At 43.7% G+C, this 21,708-nt stretch overlaps 1 protein-coding gene across 5 annotated transcripts; it reads right to left on the bottom strand.

Annotated features, from left to right (window-relative positions):
* Nucleotides 1-776: 776 nt before the first annotated feature.
* LOC136434090 (WD repeat-containing protein 26-like) lies at nt 777-21,580 on the bottom strand. 5 transcript variants are annotated; one of them, XM_066426818.1, is made up of 16 exons: nt 21,127-21,579; nt 20,933-21,032; nt 20,734-20,790; nt 18,726-18,862; nt 13,180-13,277; nt 11,764-11,920; nt 11,238-11,381; nt 10,101-10,236; nt 8,786-8,905; nt 8,254-8,399; nt 7,334-7,372; nt 7,087-7,165; nt 6,354-6,483; nt 5,714-5,884; nt 2,979-3,059; nt 777-2,528 (listed from the first exon to the last, which is right to left on the bottom strand). In XM_066426818.1, exons 1-16 carry the CDS (start codon nt 21,339-21,341, stop codon nt 2,497-2,499), a joined length of 1,842 nt encoding a protein of 613 aa, XP_066282915.1. In that variant the 5' UTR covers nt 21,342-21,579; the 3' UTR covers nt 777-2,496. The 5 variants fall into 5 exon arrangements, with proteins under 5 accessions (XP_066282915.1, XP_066282916.1, XP_066282919.1 ...); XM_066426819.1 differs by having other exon boundaries at nt 10,101-10,241; nt 11,252-11,381; nt 21,127-21,578; XM_066426822.1 differs by lacking the exon at nt 2,979-3,059 and having other exon boundaries at nt 21,127-21,580.
* Nucleotides 21,581-21,708: the final 128 nt, after the last annotated feature.

Raw genomic sequence — 21,708 nt, 5'->3', positions numbered from 1 at the left:
AGATTAATTCATAGAATTACGTCTATCTAGCTTTAGTGCATGTAGGTCTGTCAACTCGCAAGTGTACAGTTAACAGCAGAATTGTCACATTCCTGCAAAAATCTTAAATATTAGGGAGGCTTGTTGCATTTCAATTTAAGATGTAAGGTAGCTTTATTATAATCATGTTACCAACAATTGTAGTGAACATGTCAAAAGCTTTTACCTTGAGCCAAAGGCATGACATTTGTTATTTGCTTTATTATTTGAAGTCATCAGTTTTTACAAATATATTTTGTACTTCCAATTAAGAACTGGTCGTGACATTTCTTTCATTCTCAGAATTAGGTTAAGATAATTACTGCAAACTACAAACTTATTAGCCACCTTTGCAGGAGTTTGATTTTTGGAGAGGGCACTGATTCACAATTGTCAACATGGGCAAGGTTCTCTAATGCTAGGGCCTGGGGGAGTTTCTGCACCCCAACATGAGAGAACCTGGCCCATTTTGAAAATCAGCACTCCAAAAACAAGTGCTGGTGCTCCCAGATACCTGTGAAGGAGGCTACCAAGTTGTGGATAATTCAATCAAACTACCTCCTCAAGCTCTTGACTTATCGATTTTAACTGCCCCTCGAATTGAGCTATCAGACAGAACTATGTATATTGTAGTTAAATTTTTGGGCATGTATTTTACAAAGAACATCCTATATGATACTTTTTAATTCATAATTTGCCTCCTTGGTAAAACATACAAGAAAACAACCAGAGACACAAGGAAAGAACGTAGCCAGGTGTGTAGATACCATACAGGTAATATTTCATTCTTTATAACATACACCTTGTCTGGACAAGAACATGAGGATTGTTACAAAAGCAGGTCAGGTTCTACCCATGCGAAACCGCCCGGTGTTCTGTGGTGGCTGTGCTGAGAAGATGTGGGGAGCGATATAACAGCCCTGGCGTCGGTTGGTTACACCCCATTCCACAAGAGGTGACCTCCGTGACCGCACTACGACCTAGCGATTTGACAGCGCTGAACTAATGTCAGATAAAAAAATCTTTAAAATTTTCTTTTGTTGTCTTTTCAGTCATACTTTCCCATTTCGCATGATATTCCAATGACGAAATCAAGGGTTACACAAGTCAAATACAGGTCGCAGTGAGGGCGCAGCGCGATCGCCGTCTAGTGGAAGGGGGGTCGCAACCGTGCACTGCCGATTGTTTATTGCTGACGTGTAGAGTCGTCGTGTGTTCTCGCCACAGCGCCATTCCTCGGACCTTACTACTGGCCTGTCCAGGTTCAAACAACTAAAGATCATTGCTATTCATGGAAGGTTGTTCCCGTCCCTGGGTGATATAATATGTGACTTTGGGGACAAGATCAGTACAGCTGTACCGAAGAGGGGTGAAAACAGCGGGGGAAGGAAACGGCGTGCATCGCCTGGCGGGGCAGGTGAGGATTATGCTCAGCAAATCAGCAGCTTAGAGAGCAAACAGAAATCTGCAGTGTCTGTATCATTCTCATTATATCCTTGAACTAAAGGTGACGATGCAACAATATCCGGTGGTGTTGATTGTATCTAGCTCGGCTGTAACCCCATCCAGGCCTGTTGTCACACATGTACGCCACTTGGGTATACATGTAATTAAAGCAACTGAGGTTCCCATGTTCCTTGTAGGGTGGTTACAAGACTAAAAGTTTGGAAAGTGGAGTTCCAAATTCCAAGGGCCTCAAGGGTCTTCATTTGGTCTGTACTAATAATACTACTATTATTATTAAAAATTACATTTTGTACAGAAAAGATAACTCTGTGTAGTTTGAAATTATGACTAATGTAATTCATTCAGATGCATGAGGAAATACTGACAAAATCTCAGAAGATCATGGACCTTTCAAGTCGTCAGGTTACCCAATAAATGAGCTAAAACAACTCTTAATATATATTTCCGGGTATATCGTTTCATCTTACATTCGAAAGCAAAATATGACCAGTTAAAAGTCTCAAGTTGGGAACTTATAGTGTGGGTGATTCTAATTCTAATTTAAAAGTTCCCCAACAGGCCTTGTGGAGCCACAGCCGGCTAGTGTCAGCTATTGTCTGTAAGCATGAGCAGCATGAGATAAAAATGTTGTATCATCGCCAGCGGATTAGTGTCCAATCATACATCATAAATGTACACATACAAGCCTTGTGCTGCCAACTTGCTCTGTAGTGCTTGGCTAGAATAGTCCATTGGAAAAACTCACCCTACTCTCATTCACAATCAATCCTACAACAATCAACCACAACTCTCTCTGTCTCCGTCAATACCAACTTCTGGACATGCAGAAAAGCGCCATTAAAAAAACTCCAAACTCGACGGGAGTTTGCAGCCTCGCTCAAGTAAACTATGTCAAAATACAAAAATGAATATCTGATAAACAATATCTAAATAACGCGATTAAGAAGTGTGGAACATTGAAGAAAAATATTCTATGGAACTACACATAATGAGGCAACGAGGGCGGAGTGGCTATACTTCGTCATCCGTGTCTGTCGAGTCGTCTGCAAAAAACACAACAAGAGAACATGGTTTAGACAAAGGCTTTCTTTCAACAGAAGTGTACAAATATGCAAAAAAGGACCACAGCTTCACCGCAAACACCCGAATATAGGACACACGTTTTGTAAGGCTGCATAGTGGTGTAACTTGTGTAAGTCATCTTTCACAAAATTTGTAACTGCAGTTATGTTTTTGATGTGAAATTTTCAGTGCAAAAGTGCCCGAACACGAACAGCCTCAAAGTTAGAGGTGTGTACAATACTAGGTAATCTTCGGCATTGGTTCAAACTGCTTGATACAAACCCAAAAGAAATCACAGCTCACAAAATGGGGTAACGCAATAAAAAACACACCAAGTCTCAACAATACTGGTGGAAGCACGTTTTTCCTTCCCACCGCAAACAGAGAGGGGAAAGAAAACGCTTTAGCGGGTTATTTCTGGCAGCACCTACCCGATTCTGCCGCAGATTTGTCTTTTTCCGAGACCCTGACTGTGCCGTCCAGGGGAGACAGGCAGGGCAGATCGTCAGATTCTAACAGCAAAACATAAACCCAGACTTAACAACTCATGCAGCTGTCTTACTCTAGTGGGGGGGAGGGGGGCGGAGAACATAAACACTTATGCAGTGGTCTTACAGTAGTGGGGGGGAGGGGGGCGGAGAACATAAACCCAGACTTAACAACTCATGCAGCGGTCTTACTCTAGTGGGGGGGAGGGGGGCGGAGAACATAAACACTCATGCAGCTGTTTTACACTAGTGGGGGGGGGGGGAGGGGGAGGAACATAAACCCTGACTTAACAACTCATGCAGCAGTCTTACACTAGTACAGGGGAGGGGGGCAGAGAACATAAACACTCATGCAGTGTCTTACAGTAGTGGGGGGAGGGAGGAGCAGAGAACATAAACCCAGACTTAACAACTCATGCAGCGGTCTTGATGCCCCTATACACTGTGTGTGAGAGAGGGTGGGGGCGGGGTAGAGGAGCTGCAATTAACACATGCACATCTTCCCTAAACGCTAGTGTGGGGCAGGGAACATAAAACCAGGACTTAACAAAGCATGCACCTGACTAAGTCCCCTATTAGGTGTGGAGTATATAAACACTCAGGGTGCTGAAGGGGGGAGGTGAAGGGAGGGAATATAAACCAGATATAAAGCCAGGACTGAACGACTCATGCAGTTGAGTCCCCTTGATCTAGTATGGGAGGGGGAGGGAGGCGACATAAACCTTGAGTACTGGAAGGGGGGTCTTTTTTTACTGGTTCCATAGCTACTTTGAGTAGGGTGGGGACTGGAGGGGGGTACAGACTGGACTGGAGGGGGGGGTACAGACTGGTCAATTGAGTGGGCCAGGGCAGGGTTCTGGAGGGGAAGCACCATATTAGGAGGGAGGGACTGCTGGGTTTGGTGCCAATAGAGTTTGACTAAATTAAAAGCACATCTTATTTCTGAATCAGGGTGCGAAATACTTTTTTGAGCCAGGTTGCCCATGTTGCAACCTAGGGCAAAGGCTAGGTTGCACATCCAAATTTTAAGGTTGCTCCAGCAACATTCACCGATTTCTTCAAATCAAGCTCGTATGTAGCGTATAATACTACTAATATTTCAAAATATAAATTAGATAGTATTGTGTTCCCATTGACCTAACAACATCTTGTTTAGCCAAGGGCAGTGTGTTTTCGTCTTTTTCAGCTCAGATTCCACGATCTATGAAGGGTTTGGATGGTTTAAAACGAAAAAGTGTTGATTTCTTTATTTCAATTGAAGATTTACCGAATTTTATGAGAGTGACACTGCGTTTTTGTGAGCTTCCAGGGCTCCGATTGAGATCTTTGGCTCAAAATATAAGGTTGCACATTGCGCTACCTGGGTTTGGAATTAACTTGCACCAACCGAAATCTTGTTGCACTGTGCAACGTGCAACCAGGTATTTCGCACCCTGTGAATGGAGACTATTTGAAGGCAGAGACCTTTTGACATCTACTTCTGGCACATAATCATGCTTTTGTAAGTTTGCCATAAATAGGACTGTCACAGAAAAAGAAGGCCAAAGAAATCTTAAGTATCAAAAGTAGCATAATTCATGAACTTAATAAAACGGAGTCAGCATGGTATACTGCGGCTGGGAACAGCCAACCAATCTTGGGTGCTGGAAGGGGGGTCTTTTGTTACCGGTTCCATAGCTATTTTGAGTAGGGTGCGGACTGGAGGGGGGTACAGACTGGACTGGAGGGGGGTACAGACTGGACTGGAGGGGGGTACAGACTGGACTGGAGGGGGGTACAGACTGGACTGGAGGGGGGTACAGACTGGACTGGAGGGGGGTACAGACTGGACTGGAGGGGGGTACAGACTGGACTGGAGGGGGGTACAGACTGGACTGGAGGGGGGTACAGACTGGACTGGAGGGGGTACAGACTGGACTGGAGGGGGGTACAGACTGGACTGGAGGGGGGTACAGACTGGACTGGAGGGGGGTACAGACTGGACTGGAGGGGGGTACAGACTGGTCTGGAGGGGGGTACAGACTGGTCTGGAGGGGGGGTACAGACTGGTCTGGAGGGGGGTACAGACTGGACTGGAGGGGGGGTACAGACTGGTCAATTGAGTGGGCCAGGGCAGGGTTCTGGCGGGGAAGCACCATATTAGGAGGGAAGGACTGCTGGGTTTGGTGCCAATAAGGTTTGACTATCTAAAATCTAAAAATAAACGAAAAGCACATTCTACTTCTAAATGGAGACTGTTTGAAGGCAGAGACCTTTTAACATCTACTTCTGGTGCATAATTATGCTTTTGTAAGTTTGCCATAAATAGGACTGTCAGTGTCACAGAAAAAGAAGGCCAAAGAAATCTTAAGTATCAAAAGTAGCATAATTCATGAACTTAATAAAACGAAGTCAGCATGGTATCTACTGTGGCTGGGAACAGCCAACCAATCAGGAGCTGGGAGTTACCCCAACGTAAAGCAGCCTGCAGGCCGATTTGAGCTTCTCATTAATAAAAAAGGTTCAAACAAACAAATAACAGTTTTTTAATCTGTATATCTTATGTTATAATTATGTATTTTCCTTTTAATCTTGCAATCTGTATGTTTATAATGTTATTCTGATGCACCCTGGAAGATTAGTCTTGATACGACTAAAGGGAATAGAAATAAACGAAATAAACAAACGAATGAACGAACCGTCCTCGGCGGAGGCTGGTCCCCAGAGCCTGACGGTGCCGTCGTCGGACGCGGACGCCAGCAGCCCAGGGATCTGCGAGTTCCACGTCACGCAGTTGACGGTCCGCGTGTGCCCGGCCAGCACCGCGATGGGCAGCTCGCGCTTCAGGTGCCACACGTACACCTTGTTGTCTGAGCACAAACACAATGATTTCAAGGTCATAGCGACAATAAGAAGGCCATAGCAACAATTACAAGGTCATAAGAGTGACCAATTAGGTCATAGAGGGCTACAGACAGATTCTTAGAGGGCCAATGCAACATTTTGAAAACCAAAGATGAGCTGACAGTTACAGCCACATTTGAAGGTCAGAAGGAGGCTATCAACAGTTAGAGACATGAAAACACTTCATCAACACACAACAGATAATCCCAAATCACACCCATTCACACAAATCACACCCATTCAAGACAAGTCACACTGACAGACTCCTTTAATGTTAGGTTCAAGGCATTGAGTGAGTCTGCCTGTAAGTCTGTTGCTCCCGCTGGCCACGAAGTCATGGTTAGGCTAGGGCTTAGGATTATGGTTGGGGTGAGCGTTAGGGTAATGTTTAGGATTAGAGTTAAGGTTTGGGTCCATGATGGAAAAGCGTTGTACCTTCGCTCCCGCTGGCCACGAAGTCCTGGTTGACTCCTCCGAAGCAGGAGTGGATGGTGTAGAAGCCCTGCGTCACGCCCTGATACTTCCTCACCAGGACCTTGTCATGCAGGTCCCACAGGTGGACGCCCTGGAGTAACCATGGTAACACATGTCGTAACCATGGTAACACATGTCAATCATAGTAACACATCTGTTCTAACCATGGTAACCCACTGATTATGAACTTCCTAACCAGAACCTTGTCCTGCAGGCCCCACAAATAACACAAACCCAGCAGTTTCAAGAACACGCTTTCTCTCCGCCCCTTTGGTAGGGCAGGGCAGGGCTAGAAATTCTATTTTGGAAATAGGTGCACTGGTGCACAAAGAGAATATTGGGTGCACCACATAGAATAAAGTGGAATGTCAGCAAAACGCTCTTAAGAACTTCAATCTGTAATTCTATAGCTAACCTTAAAATTTCAAACAAGTGATACATCAAATTAAGTACAACAAAACGGTATATTGCCACTTCTGATACTTACATTTCAAGAATATTCTGTATGCTTAGTGTACAATAGTGCCTTTACCCTGTAGCTTACAAAAATATCTAGGTGCACCGGTGCACCCACAGTCAAAAATTAGGTGCACAGCTCCAATTTTGGGTGCACACAGGTGCACATGCACCCAGTATTTCCAGCCCTGAGGGTAAGTGTGGCTGTACAATAAGGAGAAGACGGACGTCGTCTTACCTGAGTAGCTACATTCAGAAGTGCTAACCGGCCCGAGTCATCTACACTGAAGGACATGATCGGGTGATCTTCCACTATTCTGTAAGATAGAACACACAGGAGACAGCCTGGTCAGTGCCACATCTACACAGCTCCTCACTAGAACACCAACACTGTAAACACTACTCAGAAATACCTGGCTTGAGCTTTGCCGTCGACCACGCGTGAAAATGAAAGTACGATGTATCTAAGGAGATGTGAGTCTTACTTATTGTCCACTATCCACGGGTCTTGAGCCATGGGATCTCTGTGTGTGAAAATACCACAGCTTCAGACGCTCGCGGGAACAAGGCAAGCAGCTAAAAATGTCAGACTTTTCTTCTGCAACTTCTGTTTGCTTTATTTTATCTAGAACGTTTTTAAGTTCTAAACAGCTATTCTTCACCAAAACACAAGTCATTTTCAATTTGGAAAGATACAAAGGATTTGGAAAATCTGATCATGTTTGAAACCTTTTGTTTCAACTGACTACACAATGAGATTTCATGTATCGGTTGAAAAAATGCGTTTCAGTATGAAAGTTCATCTGCATTCATCTTTGGTAGCTGACAGAGTAACACAGCGAAAACTTTGTTTAAACACATTAGGTACTTGAACTTTCAACTGTTAAAGTCATTTATTCCTTGATAGCTTGCTTAGCCATATACATGATGCCACTGCAGTCTTCTACGGTTGAACAATGGCTACGCCACACGTAAGGTTACGTTGCCAAGCTAACTGTTTGTTTGCATTCTGAAGAAGACTGCAGTAAAGCATTTGAAAATTTGTTAAGTTTTAGCTGTGTTACTGTTTGTGTTTCTGCCAGTATCACAATGAATTCAGACATTAATACCTTTAGATTACTCAGATTTGTTTCTGTATCTTTCCAAACTCACAGTGACCAGTGTTACAACAACCTACCTTTTCTTGCTAAATATAGCAATTATGGTGGGATCTATTCACCCTCATTGCTATCAAACACAGCCCAACTGTACCCAATTCTACATTCATACTTTGCTAGTTTGTAAACGTAGAATAGGGAAAATCAAAAGATTGTGGTTTGTAAAATGAAAATGAAGAAAATCTAATTCCATCATAAAGTGGAGGCTGTAGAAAGTTTTCCAGGACTTCTCCCAGATGTCTACTTACAAGTTATGGTCTGAGAGTTCCTCGAAGTTGTACCCCCTGATCCTGTGGTGCGTGTCGGAGGCCAGGACGGTCTTTCCGTCCTTCTTGTACTGGAGGCACTGCACTCTGACCCCTTCCCAGGAGTCCATCACGTTACCGTCGAGGTCCTGAAAAACACAGGGAGGAAATAAAGGCTTGAAGTGCGGGTGTGTTTAAGATGGTTAAAGATGTACATTCACGTGCACATGACCACACCCCCCCCCCCCATGCCACACACACTCCTGCACACACGCAAGTGACCACATCACATATACACACAACCACACATACACACACACACACACAAACACACGCAAACACAAACACACAAACACGCGCAAACACACACACACAAACATGCACATATGCAAATGCAGACCTGTGTCCACATCATATAATTCACATAACCATACACACACAAACACAGACACACACACAAACGCAGACACACACACACACACACAAACACACAAATGCAGAAACACACACACACACACACCCTGTCCATACTTACACACTGGTAGAACTGTCCTCGTGTGCCCCCACAGACAAACCTCTTACAGTCGATGTTCCAGGCCGCCGACGTCAGGCTGTCTTCCGGGGACTGGCTCACTTTAACTCTCAGCTCTCCCGTCTGGAACACGCAGAAAACTTCCTCAGTTAGCGAGTAAGTATTCTCCAAGCAGAGGCTTTGATCAAGAGGGGTAGTTTTGTCCGGGATTTCTAAAGTCCCTCTCCTCTCACCTCTGCAAGATAACGCATCAGGGAGGGGCTATCCTTTCAGAATCGGTGTCGCTGCCCCTCCCTGTGTACCATAAATTTTTCGTTAGGCAAAGAGTTTTACTGCCCGGGGATTAACGCGGATCCGGCAACTTGGGACAGTGTGCAGCCAGCCGCACGGGCACCCCGCGGTCTCCCCTACAATGAACACTAGACTCCCTTGGCAGACTGAGCACCTACTTTCAAAATGACCTTTATGTGTCAAAGTGATTAGATTTGTAAGGCTTGATGCGTTTCGATATCTTGCAGAGGTGACAGGAGAGGGATGATAGAAATCCCGGACAAAACTACCCCTCTCGATCGAAGCCTCTGCTTGGAGAATAGAGAGTAAGCACAGAAGTCATCCTCAACTGAGGCGAAGCATGATGCTTTTTCTAGCAGTGCAATGTGGCTTTGTCACGGCTCACATTTTCAACCAAGTAGCTGGGACTGAACCCCAACCAACAGATCCACTGAATTTGATCTTGAAGTTAGAAAACATTGTGAATGAGGAATATCGGATTTTTTTTTAAATTTCAGCAACCAAAAAAAATCATGAAAACAGAAGGCTGGGGTAAAAACTTGCACCTGACCCTGTTCACTCCCTGAAATTGTGTACAAACTTTCCTCTGAGATTCTGTTTTCCTGTTGATTTTTCAATCTAGCACTTTTTTTAAAAATTCTGTTAACCAAGAAATTAAAATGGTGTGGCCTAATAGAGAATGGAATTGACAGAGATCCTGATCGGGATCACTACCGGTAGATTCGGTGATTCTGCCAGATCAAAATCTCTACCCTGACACATACATCAGACAGCATTAGGGTGTGTTGCTAGAAGAATGTAATGTCAGTGTTGAAATTTCTGTGGTGGTTTGACATTTGCAGTCTTCATGGTAACCTCTTCATTGCGAACATTAAAAAAAGCTGAGAAAATTATTTCGTCTTCTGCCTGCCTACCTTCTTGTTCCAACTGCGAACCACTGCAAACACTCCATTCTCTCCCTAATGCGAAATTAAATTGCTGGGAACTTAATTGCGTTTACGATACTGTAGGTGGAGTTTTCCCTGACCTGGACGTTCCAGACCCAGAGTTCGGAGCACTCCTCTGGTCCGCAGGCTATGAGGTAAACATCGTCGGGGCTCCAGGACAGGTAGGACACCCCGTACTGGTGCCCCTCAAACGTGCGTAGCAGCTTGGCTTCTTGGGTTATCTGGAACACAGAACGGGGCACAGTGTCACAACATAAGATTCAAGATTTATTCATTGAACTTCGCAGTGAGATCACTGAATTACATTCAATGTACAAATAACAAGGTAAAACTTTTACGACTCACAATATTGCACATTTCGTAGCAATGATCAAAAGTTTCAAGATTATTCCACATTTCCCCTTACACAGAATAAATAACACAGACATATATTCCACCTAACTTTAACAACATGATACGTAAGCATAAATTGTTGACGGCATTATAAATGGTAGTGGCTAGCTGCTCATGATGAGAATCATTAAGACTGTGGTCCTCCACAGCTGGGTGTTGCAATGAAATAAGATGAAGCAATGGTTTTCTTTGCACAATTGCCTCAATAGCTTTGTACAAATTGTACACAACTGTTTGTGACATGTATTTTTGTAATCGTTTCAAAATGTAAGTGAACCATCTGAAATTCAGAGTGATTTGTTTATTCACCCAGCTAATCATGTCTGTTCGCTTCTTTGTGACTATAATAAACAAGGCATAAAACAACAAAATTGTTTTCTGATAGTAAGGTTTCTTCAACTTTGGTTGACTTCTGAATGATCATTTTGACACCAAGGCTAATGCCTGTATTTTAGATAATAGCGAATGAGAAAGGGCCAAAGAAAACCCAATAGGTTTCTGGCAATCCTGTGCATGTTTCTTGATTTTGATATAGTATTTAGTTACTGTATATAATGTATATGCATTTAAACATCTTGAAGTGTCAGTATTTGTGTATCTTCAGGCACTATGTAGGATTACATTTGATGTCATTTTACAAAAACATAGAATATAGCACATTAAAAATCAATCAATTAATCAATGAATCATTCATCATCATAACAATAATGAAGTGGCAATATCAAAATGCTGACAGAATCCTGTTCTCGGAGCCACATACTTTTTGGTCACCACCTAATCTACATGTCCGAATATAACACAAACACAGGGAAGACAGGGGACAGCTTGCCTGATTTACTTCATATATGTTGAGTGTGGAGTCTTTGGAACCTGTAGCTAGCTTTGTGCCGTCATTGGAAAATTTGCAGAACCACACTTCGTCGCAGTGTTCACTTAGAATTTGTCTTGTCCGGCAAGGGAACTGTTTCCTGTGGACACAAGAACATGTCATTATCTCTTACTGAATATAAATCATCTTGAAGTCTTCGAACAACTGTAGCATAACATTTCCTGATTAATAAAGCAATGCACTTTCCTGGGAGAAACATTTCCAAATAAAGTTTTACCAAAGCAATTTTCATCAAACTGGTCATTCTTTCAATTGGTTCAACAGAGTGATGTCAAGACAACAATCTATACAAACACAACCTCAGCAAATAAATACACTTACTGAAATATTGCAACAGAATTTCATCACTAGCTTCTTTGGGCAAAGCATTCCTACCACTATGAATTGTATAAATCCATTACTAATAGCTTTGAATCTGTTTTGTTATTAAAGGAACTTAATAACGAACAGACACCACTCACCTACTGCATACATGGTCTAGTAACAAGGACATGTTCTGTAAGGAGTCTTCGCTCTTGGTGTTGTGGTAGGGACAGCGCTCCTTCTGTAACTCGATAGCCTGGGACAGCAGGGTCTGTAACCGTCGCGGGGGCAGCATCACGGATGGGGGCATGTATGCTGTATGTTAGGGGCATGTATGTTAGAAAAGGAAAGAAAAGTGATCTCGATCCTCTTTTAGCTCACTGAAGAGCTCTTCTTCCACCAGTTGTGACACCATTTACAGGTTCAATATGGGAAAGGGTGGCAAATATTCAATTCAAGCCAGGAAAGAAAGCGCTCTGGCCTTTTGTAGGTCTATTTCCTGCCTTCTCAAGTTTCAAAGTTCTCATTTCCAGCTTTTCATCAGCAATTGGCAACAGTATCACTCTCATTCTCCACACAAGGGGATTTCAATGATCCTAACAGCTCTACAAGGCAGGAGTCACAGGTAACCCAATACTGCAGTAGACTACAAGATCTGCTGTCTTCCAGCTAGCAAGGCTAAACTAACCCAATTATATGTAAGAGAGCCACATACAAATTGGCTTCACTGGTTGAGTCATACCACAAAAAACAAGATATCACTCTCCCTGGAATGACTATCAACAACAATTATATGTTCCCGCTATACATTCATACAGCGCTGTCTATACGTTGATGAATGTTAGACATCCAGGTAATAAGATACGCCCAAAATAGTTACCCAAGCAACTGGATAAAATTTTGAAACAGTCAGACAGCATCCGCTATCTTTCGGCAGTGACTAAAGAAGGATTTGGTAGAACTAGTTTTTTTTACCAAAACTCTTAATAGATATGTTAATGAAGTGAAGACAATTTCAGATGGTTCAATAGAATAGTAAGTTAAGCACTGTCTATAGTTTTTAACTTTTTTCCTGTCCCACTCATTGTTCGGGAGCCTATGTTATCAATTTTGGTTGGTAAATTGATTATTCTAGGCTTACATAAATACATCTTCATCAATTGTATGACTGATTGTTTGGATGGACAGGGTGAACGTTTTTTCCTTCCCAAAAAGCAAATTTGTGTCCCGGGACAGAGGGAAGGGTGTTGGAGACAACCCTGATAAAAACTAACTCAGCTTCTAGTCATTAAAAGTCCAAGAGTTACGGATGTATCACCAAATGGCTGAGTATCACAGATGAGTTACGGATGTATCACCAAATGGCTGAATATAGTCTGTATAACGCAAACTCCAGTTGTCCGGGGATTTCTGTCCCCTCCCCGCGGGCGGCTATGCGGTTAAAGGGCGGCAAGCCGTTACAGGAGCTTGATTGAGTTCAGGCTAAGTTACGGATGTATCACCAAATGGCTGGGTATCACAGAAGAGTTACGGATGTATCACCAAATGGCTGAGTATCACAGATGCCGCCTCACCTTGCAGCTTCTCCATGAGCTTGGCCCGAGACTTGGGGCCCTTCCCTTCCCACTCTGCTCGCTCCCGCAGTTCTTCTGCAGTACTGCACATGATGTACCTGGAACAAACAAAAACACACAGGTGTCAATATATAACACTGCACATGATGTACCTGCAACAAACAAAAACACACAGGTGTCAATATATAACACTGCACATGATGTACCTGCAACAAACAAAAACACACAGGTGTCAATATATAACACTGCACATGATGTCCCTGCAACAAACAAAAACACACAGGTGTCAATATATAACACTGCACATGATGTACCTGCAACAAACAAAAACACACAGGTGTCAATATATAACACTGCACATGATGTACCTGGAATTAACAAAAACACACAGGTGTCAATATATAACACTGCACATGATGTACCTGGAATTAACAAAAACACACAGGTGTCAATATATAACACTGCACATGATGTACCTGCAACAAACAAAAACACACAGGTGTCAATATATAACACTGCACATGATGTCCCTGAAATTAACAGTAAACAACACTAATTCATTACATATTGCATTATGGATATATATGATTTACCTGGATATACAAGTACAACACAGACAGGTGTGAATATATGATACTGCACATGATGTACCTGTGGTATACAACAGACAGGGGTCATCAAATAACACTGCACATGATGTACCTGTGAATGTGATATACGACAGATAGGTGTCAACAAATAACACTGTCTACACATGATGTACCTGTGATATATAACACATACAGGTGTGAATATATGATACAACATTTACAAATCCTTGAGAATTTCCCTTTACTATTAATGCTAGATCAAATTTTCTTAATTTTTCCTGGTGATGATCGATCACTTTCTTGGAAGAAATGAATCTACCCTCTTGTATCCTACTCATGCAGGGCCTGAAATACTTCATTCCGTTTTCTGTCATTTTTCATCCATAATACCAAGCCTGTATTCTTCTAGTTTTCCAAACTGCAAGTTGTAATACATTTTTTTGTTATCTCAAAAATTTCCCTACAAAATGCAGGTGGGTATGTCCAGTGCTGGCATAAGGCCAAGTATTTGACAGATCTTGTGCCTGATCTACCCCGACATCTGCTTGGAGACCGTAGCCCTACCTCCAGACTGCTGCACACATCCATCTTTACAAGTTCTTATATATTTTTCCACAAGCTCACAAATCTTGTATTTCCAGTCTGGCATTTGGGCCAAGGATTGGAAGCCGCCCCAACATCTGCTTGGAGACCCAGCCCACCTCCCAGCCTGCTGCACACATCCATCACTGCCCAGGGAGCTCATTTGCATAATGCTGGCTCAGCTGATATTTAAATCCCCAGGCATCAGCTGGGAGACCAAAACACTGGTCACATGACTGGGGAGAGGGAGGCTATTTCTCTGTGATCTACATGGCCATCTGTTCTAAAAATGCTGAAAAAAACTGATGTAGTTTTTAACAACAAAGTGTTGAATGCTCATTCCCCTTGTTATAGTACAGCAAAATCACATTAAAACTTGACAAAAATCACACTAACTAAGTCCACGGTAAACACAATCCTCAGACTGAGACATCCCCAGTAAAAAACATTTATCGATCTAACATCAAACCCAAGAAGAGAATACTATTTTTCCTGACTAAGTCATGCATATAAGATGCATTATTGTACTGAAGCAAAAGCAGTAACGAGTCAGTAGGGAACAGTCACAAAGCCAGGGATGAACTCTGATGCTGCCCTAGTCTAAAGATTGTAATTAATCTGCAAATAACCTGCCAGCAGCGTGCTTTCAATTAGCCAACATTTCAGTTTCACTTAATCCAGGGAATGCTGCCAACTTTGATGTTCACTGCAGAGAACAAAAAAAAGCCCGTATTTTTGCTGAGCTAGTCACTAGAGTGACGCCTGCAGGCAGGGGAGGAGCCACTAACCAAACACAGCTGCAACATGATCTACAGCCTGGTCTCAACTTGCAATTTACAGATCTATGATCTGGTCCCCAAACAACTACATGTACCAAACAATTTTGGCTGCAATATCTGGATACAGTACTACTATTAGTATTAGTCTACTACTACTCATATCTAAAGCCTGGTCCCCAAACAATTATGGCTGCAAGATGATCTACACATCCTGGTCCCCAAACAACTACAACATCACAAATCTGCCGTTAGCCAGAAATGTGGAGAACACAAATTTTCTTTCCAAATTATTTTGTCAGCATCTTCATGTTTTCTGCTTTTATTTTTACCATCTTGGTGAGATAGTTTGGGAACAAAGAGTTGGAACATTTACTGATCTAACAAACTTAAGACAATACCAAATGAAGGAATAAGGTGTGTTGCCAAAAATTATGTTAACCATCTAGGTGTGAATACTGAAATATGATTAAAAAAAGGTTGCAACCTTGTAAACACCGAATTCTCCACTGTTATAAAAACTCCATCATTTCATTGATACTCAGTTTGCCAATTATTTGTCCATTACAAACTCTATCGTATCATTGGCACGGGATTGTGCTCCGGCCTAAGTCCGTGGGATTGCACCGGGGAGATCGGGGGCTGACCCTTCCCACAGTGCTGTGCGCCGTGTCTCTGCGCTTGCGTATGAAGTTGACTTCGGAAGGCGACGTGCGGGAGCTCTTCTCAGCGAAAATTTCAGTTGTGACCTGCAGGAGGGTACAAAACCTCCTTTCCCCCCCACTGTGGAATTCAGGCCACATGAAAAAACAATGAACTGACATTAAGATGTGACCCATCCCCTGAGTTCACCAAAATTCCCACCAAAAAGGATTTTCAAAGTTATTTTACAAATAATGATTTTGAAGTCTACGTGCATGTGTGCAATACTGGTGTCCCCCTTACTGAGTAAACACTGGTGCTGTGTGACCATCTCCCCACATCTGATACAGGAAAGCTGCAGAGTTCCAGTGTTGGCATCACAGTTGGCACCCTGATCGGACTATCCTGCCAACCCGCCACTTACCCCAGCAGCCTGGCAATGGAAGATAATGCCATAATGTACATGCTTAAAGGTTCCCACAGGCAGCCAGGCAAACCTGCTTCCATTTAGATCCCACCAGATACCAGCAGGGCCCTCTCAACATGACTACAGGAATGGGAGTCAGGCGTAAACATTACAGCTTTTACCCAATACTTCTACCAATAGCACTCTGCACCATGGAAAGTTATGCCATAACTTTACATGATGCATGGTGCTATTCGTAGTATTAATGCTTATAGAATACCTGTGCTGTGGTGCATCATTGCCAAGACTACCTGCATGCCATGGATGATAGGGGACTTGTGCTTAACCCTTGGAAAATCCACACTGTTGGAAATGGCACACAGGACATGGAACCTTCCTGATCACACTGATGCCAAATGCATAACAGACTCAAACAGACAAACAAGCAAATATATAAGTCCTGTGGTTGTAAACAATATGTGCTTCTGTGCAAGACCCTCTATAACATGACATTTTGACATATGAAATTAGAATCTTGTTGCCATAAATTTTGCAATAAATGAGTTTTCAAATGAAAGTCGGAAGGATGACAGCAAAAGAGAAAGGCCAACATTTACCGGCTTGAAGTTCAACTTTTTTTTTAACGAGAAAGTCTTCATCAGAATGCAAAGAGTGAAGCCAACCTCACTCACTCAACTCTCTCCTGCCTTTTGGTTCTCGAGGCATCAGGAAGGATGAAGCCACTCTCGCTTTACATTCGCAATAAACGAGGTAAAAAGCAGTTAGGTTTTTGTTTCATAAACTCATCTGGCAGCTGACAAAGCACATGGTAGTCCAACACGCATCACTTTCAGCCAACATGGTGCAAACTGCAGCTAAAAGACACTAAAGGCTGCCAAAGAGTTAAATGCCTTTGTCCTTGCCCACTGATAAATGATGCTCTTCAGGGCCAGTAAGAGAAAATAAAGCCTGTCATCACGGAACAACTACTCCCAGTTATAATCAGCCTCCACCAGGGCCGACCCTGACCCATGACCTGTTCATGATGTAATTGCCCCATGGTGACACAAGTCACTGTTCAGCAGACACAAATGAATAGGGGTAATACTAATAGAACCTAGCCTCCACCAGGCCTTTCTAAGGGGGTATGGATGGTAGAATTCAGCAGAAATAAGGTGAATACTTGGCCAGGAGAGTAAGCCCACAGCAACGGTAACATCTTCCCTTGTACAGGAAAATTAAACCCTACTATTGTCATCATCGTCTATTGGCCTGTATCAGCAGGGACCAAGCTATGGTGGACAAACTCCCATGGAAAAGAATCTTCATGGAAATTACAATAGAACAATACACTGTGCAGCACCAGGCAGCAATGCTGATATTGTGCCCCACACATTGAAATGTACACAATACAAATATTCAAACACTAAATGCAAGTCATGAAAAATTACATGTATTCTTCCTACTGACCCTACACCCAAAGAAGTCTAGCCAAATTCCAAATTTTCCAGCCAGCATTGTTAGTCTGGTAGAGACTAAACATATCTGCTGAGAAGCCTGCAGGAACAGTTCAGCAGGAGATAATTACAGTGTTTACTGGGAAATAACACCCTGCAACACTCAAACCCTGCAACACTCCAACCTTGGCCTCCCTCAGCCAACAATAACAACTAGTGACAGATCTGCTGGGGGCTGGAAAATAAGTCAACCTATTTGGCCATTTTCTGCTAATTCTCTTCCATCTGTAGAGAAGACTGATGGAGACTAGAGCTAGCCTGTCTGCAGGCTCCTGGGGCAGTTTTTCAATCAGGGACTGCTGGCCGCTGGGAGCCATCATGTATTCTTTGTCACCATGACTACATCAACTAGTCTCCGTGCTTCACAGACTCAAGGACATTGTGTAGAAAAAAATGTTAGCAAGGGGTCTGACTATACTCACTCCCTGAAACTATGTCGCAAGGTGCAGACTTTCTCCTCAGACTCTATTCATATTGATTTTCAAGTGCAGAGGAACCATCAAACAAAATTTCTATGGCCCAAGTTGACAGCAAAAGCTTATTGAAACAGTTACATGCACAGTTTAACAATAACCCAGGGGGTAGAGAGCAACGACCTGACAATAACCCAGGGTGAGATAGCAGTAACCCAAAAATAACCCCGGATCAGACAGCAGTGACCCGTGGGTCAAACAGCAGTGACCCAGGGGTCAAACAGCAGTGACCTGTGGGTCAGACAGCAGTGACCTGTGGGTCAGACAGCAGCGACCCATGGGTCAGACAGCAGTGACCTGTGTGTCAGATAGCAGTGACCCATGGGTCAGAAAGCAGTGACCCAGGGATCTGACAGCAGTGACCTGTGGGTCAGACAGCAGTGACCTGTGGGTCAGACAGCAGCGACCCATGGGTCAGACAGCAGTGACCTGTGTGTCAGACAGCAGTGACCCATGGGTCAGAAAGCAGTGACCCAGGGATCTGACAGCAGTGACCCAGGGGTCGGATAGCAGTGACCCAGGGGTCGGATAGCAGTGACCCAGGCACCCAGCCCACTCACCCGCTGAGCTGGTGGACCCTCTCGGTGTTGAACTTGAGCGGCGTGAGCTCGTTCCTCAGACAGTAGAGCGCCTCGATCACCTGCCCGTCCTCCAGGTACTCCAGGTACTTCTGCTCCAGCAGCAGGAACTTCATCTTCTGGAAACATAAACAACAACAAACCTCAACTTCTGTAAACAAAACAAAACCAACAACAAATCGATCCTGACTGTCCATCACAATTAGCATTTCAGCCACTTCATGGTTCGACAAATGAGAGAGTGGCTGCATGTCAATTGAATATTTGTATTTCTATGTTCTCATTTTGCATGTTTACACTTTGACAGAGGTGGGTGGGGCTATGGGATCAGTCTATCTTCTGTAAAAAAAAAAAGAAGGTCAATCTATCTTCCTAGTCTGGACAGAAGATCAAGAGTGACAGGTCAGTCCTACTCCACAGCTTATCAAATGTTTTTCTTTTAAATTATCTTTGATTATAACAACTGGGCCAAGAGAGAATTCTTGCAAACATTTAATTAAGAAATTTAATTTTTCTTCTCATTAGATACATCTGTAATTTTAGTGCTTTTTCATGCTTCAGACTTCAAACTTAGCCAACATTTGCTTACAGTACTAGTATGTTACTCTAACAAGTGTGTAATTCACAGCTCCAACACCTGATTGTGATTCTAATCCAAGACAACTAGGTGACATAATCATTATAGTCTGATTCCATTCCCAGGAGCACCATCCTTCCTACAATAACTAATTAGTTAAATTGCCTGACCAATTGTTCTTGGTTTGTGCTCATTACCATAACAAGTGACCTGGCTGATCCTGTGTGGATAAACCACTCACTTCCCACAATGCCATGCAATGTTTACAAATAAGTCCAAGAAGCTCAGCTGCTAGCAGAAGACAAATATGGCCGACACCAAGGAGGTTCAAGGAAAATACTTCCTCCTTCAAGACAATGTCACTTTGTCTTTCCCCCCACGATGATTCTTATCCATGACACTACTGCGACATAATCCTACTTCAAGCGTAGACCACATCTTTCAGATATCCTCAGATATCTCACCTATCAACTGTGGTCCCACCGACAGAACATTATCTCAAAAATTAATGCATTTAGTCATGAAATATGGAAAAACCTTAGGAGTAATTGACGCACTTGAGTGCTTCGAATACATGTTTTCCTAACATCAATAACGTTTATGTTCTGGAGGGTAAAATTTATTTCCAGCAGTGGCCACCAATTTCCAGTCTTTAGTCAGGACTTATTGGCCCCGTGTTCAGCTCTGAACATTCCCCCTCCCGTTCCAGCTGGGTCAGTGATCCAATGTTGATGATTAACTCACATTAACCAGCTTTACCTGCTCAACCTGAAACAGTTTCCAGGCATGAGAGGCATTCATTTAAGAACTGGGACAGGGAAAATTGGAATCTACGCCGCAAACGATTAAAATGTGCTTGTACCGCATCATTTTGTACTTGCAGGCCGGACGTTTGGGATGTGAGGGGGGCCAAATCCAATACTGGAGGCAAATGTAGTCCTCATACCAGTATCAGCAGCGCTCGGGGGAAATCTAATTTTATCACGTCTGGAGTTTAACACAAGGCATCACCCTGTGAGCAGGCACGTTTGGGTGTCGGGGTGATCAATTGTTATAATAACATCAGGTGCCGTTCCTGGGACACAGACTACAGGCGGGTTTATGAGTCTATCTGCACTTTGTGTGAGGCAGAGAGCCACCTTCCACAACAACAAACAAAATTGTACTGACTGGATTTTTGTGGGGGCCACCTGCCTGGGGGATGTTTATTCAGCAGGTATATTTTGTTGCATAACAAATGTGCTCCTGTCCTTGATATTTTGTGCAGAAACATTCATCACAGACCTGTACGGTCCCAGGAGCACAGGCAACCCTTCAGGGGACTGTCACCTAAACATTTATCATATGGTGATCAGATAATAACACTACACTAGACAGCTAAACCTTCTATGTGGGAACACTGTGCTTTCTTACCAGTGCAGCTTGCGGCTTGTCCAGCAAAGACTTCAACTCAGAAAGGACCTCCTCGGCCTGGGGAAAACACATCCAGGCGGATCAGTGACACATTTCATTCAGGACAGATCCAGGAAACCGAGCTGGGTTCTCACAGAAAATGGGACACAAAAAAACATGGCGGCGACATTTTTTTTACTGGCGAAAATCATTTGTGTACCTGTTCCCACTCCCCTGCCATGACCAGCTCGCGGAACCTGGCCGCCGAGGGATGCTCCAGACGACACCCTGACTCGGCCATCAGCAGCTCGGCAGTCCGGCTGTGAACATGGGAACAACACAAACCGGCCATCAGCTAAGGAATATTATCTGTGAGGAAACATGACCAGAAAACAGAGAAGGGTCGCTACTCACTGCAGGCCGAGGCCGTTCAGATGCTGCCCGATCAGCCGCACGATGTCCTCGTCGGACCTGGAGAGCACTACCTTGGCCTTCTCCAAGCCCTCGGCAACCTGTGTCACCTCCACCCCGTTACTCGAGGAGGCCGAGGGCTCCGGCTCAGCACCATTTTGAGCGGAACTGCTTGTCTGAGCGTCTCCATTGTGGGTCGGGGAGCCATTGGACTGCATGGCAGCAGCCGCTGCAAGACAGAGCTTTTTCCTCGGTGGCGGAGACAGTCCACCGTTGTCGGAGTCCGAGGACGAGGCCAGACTTGCTACGAAGGCGCCAGGTTTACAAATTGGTAGAATAAGCCAGTTTATAGCTCCAAACTGCGCCGAAAACTGCCGACCTTCCTGCACCGCTCCGCGTCAGACGACATCCAAAATATCAATATACCAGTTCCACTCGTGACGTCATGCATGGGAAATACGGGGGCATTGTGGGAAATTCCTTTACACCCAGATTTTCCTCAGTAACTTTGGAAAACTGTGAAAACTAAACAATAACACAAACTGAACGACTATTAAAACTAAATAATTAAGGTGAATCTTTCTG

Source organism: Branchiostoma lanceolatum, chromosome 4 (assembly GCF_035083965.1).
Source record: "Branchiostoma lanceolatum isolate klBraLanc5 chromosome 4, klBraLanc5.hap2, whole genome shotgun sequence".
Taxonomy (NCBI): domain Eukaryota; kingdom Metazoa; phylum Chordata; class Leptocardii; order Amphioxiformes; family Branchiostomatidae; genus Branchiostoma; species Branchiostoma lanceolatum.
Note: the sequence above shows the minus strand (reverse complement) of the source record. Positions and strands in the feature narration are given on the sequence as shown.